The sequence below is a fragment of the Rattus norvegicus genome, chromosome 3 (genome assembly GCF_021556685.1).
Source record: "Rattus norvegicus strain SHRSP/BbbUtx chromosome 3, alternate assembly SHRSP_T2T, whole genome shotgun sequence".
In the NCBI taxonomy this organism is placed as follows: domain Eukaryota; kingdom Metazoa; phylum Chordata; class Mammalia; order Rodentia; family Muridae; genus Rattus; species Rattus norvegicus.
The window spans coordinates 105,788,416-105,801,390 of record NC_141536.1 but is presented as its reverse complement, the minus strand read 5'-3'; the positions used below and the strand labels follow the sequence as shown (position 1 = coordinate 105,801,390).

The 12,975-nt window shown below is 50.0% G+C and overlaps 1 protein-coding gene across 1 annotated transcript; it reads right to left on the bottom strand.

Annotated features, from left to right (window-relative positions):
- Positions 1 to 912: 912 nt before the first annotated feature.
- On the bottom strand, positions 913 to 11,775 carry Vps18 (VPS18 core subunit of CORVET and HOPS complexes). Its single transcript, NM_001106499.2, is given in 5 exon segments — positions 913 to 2,237; positions 4,193 to 6,063; positions 6,183 to 6,274; positions 10,230 to 10,371; positions 11,429 to 11,775. Coding segments are annotated over 5 exon segments (2,922 nt in total). The 5' UTR covers positions 11,520 to 11,775; the 3' UTR covers positions 913 to 1,511.
- Positions 11,776 to 12,975: the final 1,200 nt, after the last annotated feature.

The following is a 12,975-nucleotide window of genomic DNA, read 5'->3' as shown; positions in this document are numbered from 1 at the left end:
ACAGAAGAGGCAGAAAGAGTGGGAGGAAAGTGGTGGTTGGCACCCTATGTTCTGGGCACTGGAACTCAGAGCAGCTGTAGTTACCTGTACAGGGCCTACACCATGACTGGCCCAGTCTGTTTACACTGGCATGGAAGGACTTATGCTCGGTTAAGGGTTGATGGGGAGGAAGAAGCCTTTTCTCATTTCCTTAGTGGTGCAAACACTAGTAAAGTGCCTGTTCTCCTGTAGCCAACCCTAATGAACTTCAGTGAGGTGGGCATAGAACTACACCCACACGTATGCACACGTTTGCTCCCCTGCACACAATACAGATCTGACAGTGGAGGTGAGAAAGACTAGTGAGGAGGAGGAAGGGGACCCATATGTTATATATAACATATGCTAATAAAAAACACTTGGAGAAAGAATTAAGGGCTTAGAATCCTGGCCAGGAGATGGGGACTTCTAGAAAATTCTTGCAACAACTAGGAAGGGAATGGATGAGGAAGCATTAATAAGACTAGTGTGAGAATTTGTGCTCCAGGGTGCCAAAATTGGATGGATTTATGAGCAGCAGCGCCACCTGCCTGCCAGAGGGGAGAATAGCTTCAGGATTTAGGATGAAGGACTGTAATCTCTAAGCATTATAGTCAGAAGATAGAAGGAAACAAGTAAAATTGATTGTCCTGTCTCACCCCCAGGTGAAGGATCTTGTGCCAAGGCTTGCAGGACCCTAGAGGTCTTTTTTTGAGACAGGGTCATACTATGTAGCCTTGGCCAGCCTAGCACTTACTATGTAGACTGAGCTGGCTGTGACCTCATAGAGATCAGCCTGCTCTATGCCACCACACCGGTGCAGGCGACCTTCTTGTGGCCTTGTATCCCTTCTTGGGATCATTTCTTGTAAGCATCAGCATCAACACAAAGCCATCAAGTCCAGAGCCACCACTGTGGCACCGTTTAATGCTCTCTGCTTGTTGCTATTTCCTCTTGTCCTTGGTGTGTCCTCAGCCTCAGGGCACCCTGACACTGGAGCCCCAGGGTCACACAGCATGTCCACATGCCCACCCTTAGTACCACCCTCTCCACAAGTGCCTCCTCTCCTAGGATCTGGAGGGCTGATGGCTCGATCCCGGCAGAAGAGGGCAGGGCAAAGTGGGAGGTCCAGAGGCTGTGGAGTGACAAAGGAAGGAAGATAGGAAGGATGGACAGTGGGCTACTCAGTCCAGGTGAACATGCTGGCTATGACGAGGACAGAGGAACTGTTAGATGTAGTGAGTTGAAAGGATCACGGCTGATCTCACCAGCTCGGGCTGCCTGGGGGAGGAGCAGCTCTAAGTCAGGTCTGAAGCACAGCTTGCAGAACACAGAACGGGTTCACACCTGAAACCTCAGGGCTGAGGCTTGGCTGCAACACCCTCACAACCACAGACCTGGCAATCTCAAGGACTCAACACTAGCCAGGCATGGCTTTCCCAGAAGAGTCTGGTAGCTGTATCCCTGTCTGTCCACGTGCATAGCGACACTTCCTACAGCCAGCTGAGGTGTTCCTCCTCATAGTGCTGGGGGTCGATGAAGGGCCGGTCAATGGAGCGAATCATCAGCTCCCCACAGTACACACACTCAGCAGCCACCAGCTCATCGAGGTCAGCCTTGAGCTGTTCCCGGCTGGGCCCCACAGCTGCAGCCCCAGCTTCCGCCTCCTTGGCCTTCACAGAGCCTTTGGTTGGAGGAGGCGCAGTCCCGAGCTTGCGCTGCAACTCCTCAAGCCTGGCCTGTTTGTAGGTAGGAAGGCCAGGCCTCACGGCCTGCAGCAGACAGTCAGCGTGGAACATGTGGCCACAGAGAAAAAGGTAAAAGGGGCGGTTGAGCAAAGGGAAGTCACAGGTGGAGCATTTGTCCTGGGGCTCCACGGTGCCATAGCGCCCTCGAAGCTCCTGCAAGTCTCGTCGGATACGCTGGGCGCTGGCTGTGGCTTCCTCCATCTCGCGCTGTAGCTCCTGGATATGGTGGTTGTAGGCCTTAAGTGAACTACAGATTGCCTCCTTAAAGTGGTCGATTGTGACAAAGTCAGGAAAGAAGGGCAACACATCCTCAATCTTGAGCAAGGGGCAGCTGGCCAAGCAGGCCATGGCTGTCTGTACGTCCTCCTCCTCCTGTACCACATGCCGAGCGATCTTGAGCCATAGTTTCTTCCGAAGTTCCTCATCCTCCTCTGGCAGGTCTGCACACTGCTTGGCCAGGTCCACATCCACCTGTGGGGAAACCACGGTATCAGAGTCAAGTCATGCCCCACTTAGGGTCAGACTACTGGAAAGACAGATGGCCACAGAAAACCGGCCAGAGAAGAGAGCCTCAGCAGAATTCTCCACACTCCAGGTAACAAGAGGCACAAGGAAACCTGTATCGGCCTGCCCCGTCACAGCTGTGGAAAGGCCGTTTTGGTGGCAGGCTTCCAATTTTAGCGAATGTAAAAAGATCAGCTGGTGTTCCTAAAGCACAGCGGTGCACAACCCAGGATCCTAGCCCTCAGGAGGTGGAAACAGGAATGCTGGCAAGTTTAAGCCGGCCTGGGCTATGGCAGACCCTGTCTCAAGAAGGAAAACAAGTCACATAGGGAACTATTTGAGCTCTTGGGGCAATGTTCTAAATCCTGGGTTAAGGCTCAGCCTGGGGCTAGCCAGGGCTACACAGTGATTTCCAGATCAGTTTGGGGTCCATAACAAGTGAGATCCTGCTTCAAAAACACAAACAGAGCTGGAAATATGGCTCTGTGGTTAAGAGTACTTGTTGCACATCATTCAGATCCCAGCAACCACATAGCATGGTCTAGTACAGACCTGTAACCCCAAAGCAGAGACAGAGGATTGGCGGGGTTTGAGGGCTATCAGTGAAGCCAACAACCAGACCCTCCAGGTTTCGAGGGAGACCCTGCCTCAAAGGGATAAGGCAGAGAATGGCAGCTAAGGTCTGCACTCTGCACACGTACACCACACACACCAACAAATATGCAAATATTCCTTTCCTGCGATCATTCATGATTTGGGAGATGTAACTCAGCATCGTTTCCCTCTGCTAACATCTGAATCAGTCAGCATTCTGTGTGGTTATTTTATTTTATTTTATTTTATTTTATTTATTAGTACCTATGAAGGCAAGAAGAGGCTGTCAGATCTTCTTGAACTAGATATTTGTGGGTGCTGGGAATTGAACCCAGGTCCTCTGCAAGAGTAGCAACTATTCCTAACCTCTGACCCATATCTCCAACCCTGTTGATTTTTATTTTTTTTTTATTTTTTATTTTTAAAGATTTATTTATTTATTATATATAAGTACACTGTAGCTGTCTTCAGATGTACCAGAAGAGGGCATCAGATCTCTTTACAGATGGTTGTGAGCCACCATGTGGTTGCTGGGAATTGAACTCATGACCTCTGGAAGAGCAGTCGGGTGCTCTTAACCGCTGAGCCATCTCTCCAGCCCCCTAAACAACCACTTTTTTTTTTTTTTTTTTTTTTGGTTTTTTTTTTTTTTCGGAGCTGGGGACCGAACCCAGGGCCTTGCGCTTCCTAGGTAAGGGCTCTACCACTGAGCTAAATCCCCAGCCCCGATTTTTATTTTTTTTGACAACGTCTTACTATGTAGCCCAGGCTGGCCTAGACCTCGCTGTGTAGCTAGCTCCAGCTCCTGAATGCTTTGTTTATGCAGTACTAATTCACATAAGATACAAATACTCTTAACATTTCCCTCACAAGTTCTTCTATTTTCCTTTTATTATAATTATGAGGGAAGGATAGGTGTGTGCATGCAAGTGCAGTGTGCAGGTCAGGGAAAACTTGCAGCAGTCAGTGCTCGCTCTCCCTCCACCGTCTGCTCTAGGGATAGAACTTGTCAGACTTGTTCAAGTGCTTCCACCTGACAGCCATCTTGCTGGCTCATTACCACCATTTAGTGGATAATCTAAGGCACAGAGATGTACCAGCCCCAAATCACACAGCAAAGCCAGAATGCAAACCCCAATGTTTTATCCTGCTAACTTTGTTTTGTTTTTAAAGACAGGGACTCACTGGGTAGCCTAAACTGGCCTCAAACCACGATCTTTCTGCCTTAAGCGCCCAAGTGCAGGGATTACAGGCAACAAGCACGCACCTCAAACTCAGCTCTAAGTTACCCTCTCCAGGTGGCTCTCCTGGATAAGGTCAAGACTTACCTGCAGGGCCAGGTCCACAGCCTCTTCATACAGCTCCAACACCTTGTAGACATGGACGCAGGCGCGGTGGTGGCCGTGCTCAGCACAAAGTCGAAGTGCATATTTGAGATCATAGTGTACACGGTGCGGGCTGGCCCCAGCTTGTTCCAGGTAGGCCAGAAGTGAGGCTGGCTGGCCACGGGCATACAGTGACAGCAGGTAGTTGTGAATGGCCTGCTCAGTCTCGCCAAGCACATTCACACAGAATTCCATATAGCGGATGGCTTGGCTCACCTGCTGAGCGTCGCCCCCCTGGCTATAGTTCACCAGGGCAGGAATGAGCTGCCGGGCATCCAGCCGGCTGCCCATCTCAATCCAGGCGTCCACCAGCTGGCGGGGGATATGTCGGATGAGGACAGGCGAGAATTTGTAGAAGAGCTGGGGGTCTCGGTGGCGGGCTAGCACAGCCAGGGCCTCCTCATAGGCCTCATGCTGGCAGTGGTATGTGACCACCCGTTCATAGTCCTGCATGATCACTGCAAAATACACCATATGCTCTGTGTCCCCGTGACTGGCAAGCAGCTCGTGGATAGAGGCCCGGCTGGCAAAGAGCCACTCTTTGTGCCGAGGGCTACTGAGAAAAGTACGGAAGCACTCCCGTGTATCCCGGTAGAGATTCAGGGCGTCTGGGTCACCCTGCAGAGCACCAAGCCGGCTCAGGTAGAGCTCTGTCAGCCAAGTGGTCAGTAGTGTGGCCTGAGTACGCTCAGTTGGCTTCAAGCCGGCCAGTTTCCGCTGCAGAAACTCAGCCAGTGCCTCTTCTTGCCGGGCCTCCAAAAACTTGAGGGCAATCTCCTCAAAATAGCTCTGGGTCAGAGCATAGCAGCGGGCGCTCTCCAGGTAGCGATGCTGACGAAAGCAGAAATCAGCCTCTCGGGCCAGGACTGTGTCTAGGCAATCTGGCCGCTCGCGACAATACTCTTTGGCCAGGTCAAAGCGGTTCATGTCCAGGTAGGTGCGCCAGACATCCCGAGCCTCACGTTGCACGTGGTATCGGAAGACTGCTCGCTCAGTGTAGGCCCAGAGGTGACCCGTGGACGAGTCCTTCACCATGTGCCTCAGTGGTCCAAACTTCTCCAGGAAGTGATCCCGTAGCACCACCTGCCCTGTTAGAGTACACACAGCCTCCACCCGGTCCGCCAGCAGCAGTAGGAAATGGAACTGGGTCAAGACGATGGCTAAGGGTGGATTGGCCCCAGGACCAATCCCTGCTGGGTATTCCCACACTTTCTCCTCGCTCAGCAGGGAGTCAGGGCGCCCGCAGTCCAGTGAGCCATACAGCACACCATCTCCCATCATCCAGGCAAAGGCACGGGGTGCAGAGCGTAACTTAGGGGTATAGAAAGCCAACTCACTATACCCCAAGTTGCCAGGAAACTCACGGAATGGCGGTGGGTGGTCTGTATAGGCTGCAAAGAGGCCCGAGAAGCCTTGGGCTTCAGCATCTTCTACTGCTCGGCCTATGAACTGGAAGAGGCGCTGCCGAGTGGTAGCAATGACAAAGCCCCGTCCGTCAGGGCCACGCTCCGCCTCAAGGGAGCACACAGGTGCTGGACCCCCTTCTTCATTTAAGACATACAGTGGACGGAAGTAGAGATCAGGGGCAGGGCCAAAGAGGCCGCCTTCGCTAGCTGAGAGCTCTGCTTCAAAGATCTGTCCTTGAGCTGTGCCAACCAGGATGGGGCCGGTGCTGCTCTCACTGCCCAGCGCTTTGTTCCAACCCACACTCTCCACCAGCTGCCCCTTCCAGCGAGCCAGCGGCCGGGCCTTCTGTCCATTGCGGTTCATGTACAGGACCTCGGTGCTACTCAGAGCAACCAGCAGATGAGAGCCTGGGGTGGAGGGAAAACAGCACCTGAGTGGATCTTGCTTCTCCCTTCCCGTTTAGATCCCACCCCTCTAGGCAGTGGATTCTCACGAGAACCCTCCTCAGATCTCCAGCACCACTTACCAGTGTGGTCCAGGAACATCTTGTGGACTTTGGCATCATCCTTGCGGCCCAGCTCCACACGGTTGGGTTCGCTTGCCTTGCCCAAGTCAATGCTGTAAGGGCAAGAGTCACAATGTCACTCTCAAGAGTGTATGTGTTGTCCATGAATGCATGTAAGTATATCAAGTAGATGCAGGAGCCTATGGAAGTCAGAGAGGGTAGTGGATCCCCTGGAATTGGCTGCCATGTGGGTACTGGGTCCTCTGCAGGAATGCGTGTGCTCTCAGGCTCTGAGCCATCTCCCTGTCACTGGTGAAACTCCCTTTTAGATCACAGACTTGAAAGTCTAAGTTTACATAAACACAAAAAAGATTTGTTTATTTATATTTATGTATATGTCTTTATGTGAATGAATGCCACACATGTGGCGGTGCCCGCAGAAGGCAGAGGGAGGACTTCTTGAAAATGGAATTACAGGCCCGACATGAGTTCAGGAATAGAACTTGGTTCCTCTGGAAGAGCAGTGAGACTCCTAACCACTAAGCTATCTCTCCGATCCAAAAAATTCTTAATACAATCTCAAGAACTGCAAACTTTATTAAAACCCCTCAGTGTGGGCTGCAGAGATGGCTCATCAGCCAAGAGCATGCACTGCTCTGGCAGACAACAAGAGTTCAATTCCCAGCAGCCATGTTGGGTGACTCACAACTGCCTAACTCCAACCCCAGGATCTGACACCCCTGGCCTGCACTGGTGCCTATACTCGCTTGCATGGATCAACACACTTAGATTATTCAAAAAATAATAAACATTAAAAAGAATGTTTAGTTCAAGGAACTCCCTTACTTCATTCTGAGAATCACAATGAAGTCTTGCTCCTGTGCTCAAACCTGGGAAGACACACAGGCTTACCCTAAGTGCTGGGGTCAGAAGGGAACAAGGACAGCGGGTTGACAGTTACTAAGTAGCAAACCCCCGTTTAACCTGGTATCTCTGTCTTCACTGCAACTTTGAAAGGTGTCTTGTTTCAGTGATGGGTTCCTTTGAGAATTCTTTCCAAGGAAGACCCAGAGATATGGTTCAGTGGGTAAAGTGCCAGGGTTAAAGACATATGTATATACCACCACCACCCAGCTAGTTTTATGCAATAAAAAACATTATATTTGCGTGTGCGTGCATGCGTGCGTGCGTGCATGTAGACACATGTGCCATTGTGTATGAGTTGAGGGCAGAGAGCACCTTGCAAGAACCAGCTTTAACCTTCTACTACATGGGTCTAAGGGTCTGAGGAATGTAACTTAGGTAGTCAGGCTGGTCGCAGGCCCCTTATCTAGTAAGTCACAGTACCAGTCTGGATGTTTTAAATCTTTTTTTTTTTTCAGAGCTGGGGACCGAACCCAGGGCCTTGCGCTTGCTAGGCAAGCGCTCTACCACTGAGCTAAATCCCCAACCCCATTTTAAATCTTAAGACACTGCCAGCTTAACTTTTCGAAAGTCTTGCAGGTGTGTGCCACCGCCACCGCTGCAGCCGCCGCCACCGCCGTAAGTATTTGTTTATTTTTAATCATACATCTGATGCTGGAAATAAAACCGGGGGCCTCAGTGTGCCAGGCCTGGCAGTCTATCCCCTATACCTCTGCCAGCACTGTTTACTACTAGATTTGAATTTTACCAACCTCATGGGTTTTATTATAATCCCCACCCCTTCAGCCTTGCACTTGCAAGCACTCTCCCACTGAGCTAAATCCCCAACCCCTCCTCATGGGTTGTAATAATGTCTCTACACATCTGGAGCTCTAGTACTCGAGTGGTGTAGATGGATGGTTAGGGAGTCCCAGCCTTGCACTACAGGAGACCCTGTCTCCAAAACAAAAACACCACAAAGATATTTGTGATGGAGCTGTGTATGCACAGGAGTGCTTTCCTAGTGAGAACAAAGACCTTGGCTCAGATCAACGACTAAAGCATCTTCATTTTTTCTTTTTCTTTTTTTTTTTTTCAGAGCTGGGGACTGAACCCAGGGCCTTGGACTTGATAGGCAAGCGCTCTACCACTGAGCTGAATCCCCAACCCCGACTAAAGCATCTTGTTAGTACTATTCTAACTTTTTTTTTTGCCTGTTGAGGAGCCAGTGCTTGTAACTGCTGAGCTCTCTCTGTCCCCTATTACTTTATTTTTGAGGTAGAATCTCATGTAAACCCCCCTGGCCTTGATCTTACTGTGTAGCCTAGGGTGGTCCTCCTGCCTCCACTCCCAAAGGATAAATACCTTTCTGGGGCTGGTGAGATGATCCAGCAGGTAAAGGCTCTGGCCACCATTCCTGATGTCTGAGTTTGACCCCTGGGCCCCATGTGTTAGAAGGAGGTAAAGGGGCTGGAGAGAAGCCTCACTGGTTAAGAGCACTTACTTCTTTTTGTTTGTTTGTTTGTTTGTTTGTTTATTTTGTTTAAAGACAGAGTTTCTCTGTGCCCTGGCTGAACTAGAACTAGCTCTGTTTATCAGTCTGGCCTAAAACTCCAGAGCTCCACCTGCCTCTCTGCCTGGCCAATGTTGGGCACTAAAGGTGTGTGCTACTATACCTAGAACAGAATATAATTTAAATATTCATCTTATTTAATCGTTCCTCTGTGTGTGTGTGTGTGTGTGTGTGTGCTCACGCGTGTGCCTGTGCAAGTACTCACAGAGGCCAGAAGAGGGCACTGGATCCCCTTAGTCCTGGAGTTATAGGCAGTTGTGAGGCTTAGTGTGGGTGCTAGGAAGCAAATTCCAGTCCACTTCATTTTTTGGGGGACAGGGGCCTCCCTCTGAATCCAGAGCCTGCAAGTTCCTGGGATTCGCTTGTCTCCGATGTACTCCAGGGCTGGGGTTACATATTTTGCCAAGTGCGGTTTTTTACATTAAGGGCTCTGGGGATCTGAAGTTGGGTTCTCATGCTTACAAAGCAGGCACTTTACTGGCTGAACCCATCCCTGAAGTTCTTGCTGGGGGCACTGCCTGTGAGATTTACGCTCCCTTTTCTTGTAAATTCTCATCTTACCAGTTTCTAAGAGGTTTGTTTCTTTGTTTTGTTTCTCTGAGACAGGGTCTCACTATGCAGCACAGTGCTAGCTCCCAATCTTCCTGTGTTAGCCTCCTGAGTCCTAACACAGTGCATGTGCCACACACTTAAATCTGATTATTTAAAATGGGGCTCCCTGGCCCAGGCTGGCCTCAAACTTACTGTGAAGCCAACGATGATCTTGAATTTCAGATCCTCCTGCCTCTACCTCCCAAGCCTTGTGATAACAGGTGTGCACCACCATACCCGGTTTCTGCTGTGCTGAGTATCTAATCAAGGACTAAGTGTGCTGTGCAAGCACTCTCCCAGATCCAGCCTCACTTATCTACAGCATCTTATTTTGCAGTGCTAAGAATCAAACTCAAGGGGGCTGGAGAGATGGCTCAGTGGTTAAGAGCACTGATTGCTCTTCCAGAGGTCCTGAGTTCAAATCCCAGCAACCACATGGTGGCTCACAACCATTTGTAATGAGGTCAGATGCCCTCTTCTGGTGTGTCTGAAGACAGTGAGAATGTACTTATATATAATAAATAAATCTTTTAAAAAAAAAAAAAAGAATCAAACTCAAGGCCTCAGGAATGCAAGGTACTCTATTACTGGGCCACACCCCCAACACCAGTGGTTACAGCTAGTCATTCTGGGATTCATGGTTGTGAGACAGGCTAACCATTTTATTCCAGATAGCTTATCCCAAATGATAAACAATTTTGTCAACACTTTTTGCCAACTAGAGTATATACTCCAGGATTCCAGACTGTTCCAATGATTTGTGTGGCTAACTCTAGGGAGGCTGAGACCACCTTTCACTGCTGAAAGACTAGAATGATCAGCTGACTCACTCGAGACCGAGATCACGGGCATAGCTGGAATCTGAACATAGGTCCTCCTGATCTTCAACCACTACATTGGTTCTCTTTGGGAAGGAATAGCATATCTCCTGAAAAACTACTGTTTCACTTGCTAAGTATGGGAAAAGACCCTGATCAGTTAAAAGTCTCCAAATCCATTACCGGAGCAGCGTATCCTTGCCCAGGCTCATACAGAGCTGACTGCAGGAAACAACAAGGCTGGTGATTCGCTCGGAGGGGGTGAAGTCAATCCGCTGCTTTGTGAAGATAGGCACCTCCTTCTCCAGATGGGCATTTACATACCCTATAGGTTTGGAAAGAAGAAAACAATTGGCATCCAGAGAAGGGGGCGGGGCAGCGCGGAAAGCCCAGAGAAACCACAGTGTTAGCTGAAACTTCTACTTCCCAAGTATACTCCTACCAACCCACAGGATCTTGGTTTATGAGGAATTCAACATGAAAGAGTTTTCTGGTTGTCTTTATAGGAAGCGTCCTGGGCTCTTCTCACACTTGTGGCAGTAGAGAGGAATTGGTTCTCTGGGCCTGAGACCAGGTAGTATCATGATATGATATGCATGTTCCCAGTGGTAATGGGGGAGAGAGGGAGACGGTACAGGGAAAATGGTTTCAGCATTCTCCCTTATTACCCTTACTCTTGCGCCCACCAATCACAAGAGAACTAAAGCTGTCCCGTGCTCCCTGTCCACACAGTATGGCTCAGTGAGTCTCCATCGCATGTAGGGAGTTCCATCACTACTGTTCATAGGCTGCAGCTGCTTTTTCTCTAATCCGCTGCAATAAAATACTATCATAGTACGGGTAACCCTACGCTATTCTCTTACACTCTAAACTACAGCCAGCTTTACCCCAGGCCAATCATCTCCATCTTTCCTATTCAGTGACAAAATTCCCTTCACCCATAACGTTCACGTTCCACCAAGTTCTGTGCTCATTCCGCCTTCTCTGCTAGACGAAGTCTGGTGGGGAAACACACACACACACACACACACGCACACACACACAAAACAAAAACTAAAAAAACCCCATAGAAGCAGACACGAAAAGAAGCATGGCACCTGTTTTCAGTTCTCCCAAGAGTCAAACTGCAGCCCGGTAGGCAAGTACTGTAACAAGTACTTCCTTATCTGAGCCCAAGTTCCCTCTTTTGAAGGACCTTAGTCTTAGGCCTAGATCACGCGGCTGCTACTGTGGCTCTTTCAAACTTCGACCACTGCAAGCTGGACAAGACAAGAGAGGCCTGGGCCTTGGATCGTAAACACACGCCGCAAGTTCTTGAGCGTCCCTCTCCCGTAAATGCTACAATAACAGAATGGGGGCAGAGGCAGCCTCTTCTAACTTACCAGAATGGGGGATGCCCACGCTGGGGCAACCAGTCTGCAAGACGGCCGAGCGGGACAATGAGTCCTCATACTCATCCAGTATGGACGCCATGGTTATCAAACTCTGGACCTTTGGTCTGGGACCTGGGGGTCACAACTGGGACCCCGGTCGTCCTGGATTTGCAAGTTGTGCTTCCCCCAGCGTCTGACAGATCCTGAGAACCTTTTAAAAACTCTGAGGCCTTTTTCGCTTTCTCTGCATAGGAAGAGACGATCGAGGAGCCCCCACTAGAATATGGCGCAGTTTGGCACCCCAGCTCCAGTCCCAAGAGATTACAGGCTCCCCTTAGCAGATCCCAGGTGATCGTAACCTCACCCAGGCAGCTCAGCTGACTCCGCCCCCGTGACGCGTGCTTATGACGCGCTTCCGGGTTTCAGAAGCGAGTATTAACTGGAGCCCTGGGCATTGGAGCCTCCACAAGGAGGCGTTGTCGGAGACTCGGAGCGGCGTGGGTGGAGCCAGCGCTGGGCCTGGAGCAGCTGGAGTACTTGCGGGCGACCCTGCTGCAGTTCCTCATATTGGCGCTAGGGGACAGCCCAGGACTTCCCTGCGGCGTCCTGTAGCAGGCTTGCGTGGATCCTAGGTTTCCGAAGCCCAGGCTTCACTCCCTCAGATTGTCACTTAAAGGCCGGCTGTGCTCCATCTGCTGCACTATCTCCTGTTTCTCAATCGAATTGCTGCCTCTGTTCATCTTCATAAACACAGGTGGAACAGTTTTAGCGTCCCTTCTTCCACTCCAGGGACCCACTAACTTCCAGAGAAAGTAGCTGAATGTGTCAGAAGTGTGGCTCAGGTGTGCATAAGCACTTTGCCCAGCGGGTATAAGACTTGGATTTTTTTCCCTACACTACAAAAAGAAAACCATACAAAATTTAATCTCCAGCAGCGGGAAGGCTGAGGCAGGAGGATTACTAAGGATTGGGCTACAGGTGAGACCCCCAGAAAACAACAGGAAGAAAGACATTGACAATACAGCATAGCTAACAACACTAAACCGTGTGCCAGGATATGCAAGCTGCCTCATAGTGGCTCCTTCGTGTAGGAGGAGAGACAGGGTGACCAGGGAAACCGAAGCACGGGCTGCTTCCAGGCACTTGATCAGTTGAATGATGCTGACTCTCCTTGTCTACCATGTGGGAAGCCTTAGGATCAAGCCCTAGTATCAGAAAAAGAAAAGAAAAGGACATTATATATGACCATCAGGAAAATTATGGACAAAAACCAATAAACCGTATGATGCTTGGGAGTGAAGAGAAGGGTGGTAGAGAAAGTGGGGCTGGCCTTGGGCAGACTGTGGAAGCTGTTGTATGGTTCACTGGGAGACATAACTGAGAATAAGATCCAATGCTAGAAAGATAGCAGGTATTTGAAAGGGACATGAGACCTGAGGCAGAGGACAGACTTTAAGTATCCAACCGTAAGATAGAGAGAGGGCTGGGGGACAAGAGAACATCTCAGACGAAGGCATCATAGACTTAGTGACAGGTGAGATGTGGCAGATGAAGGA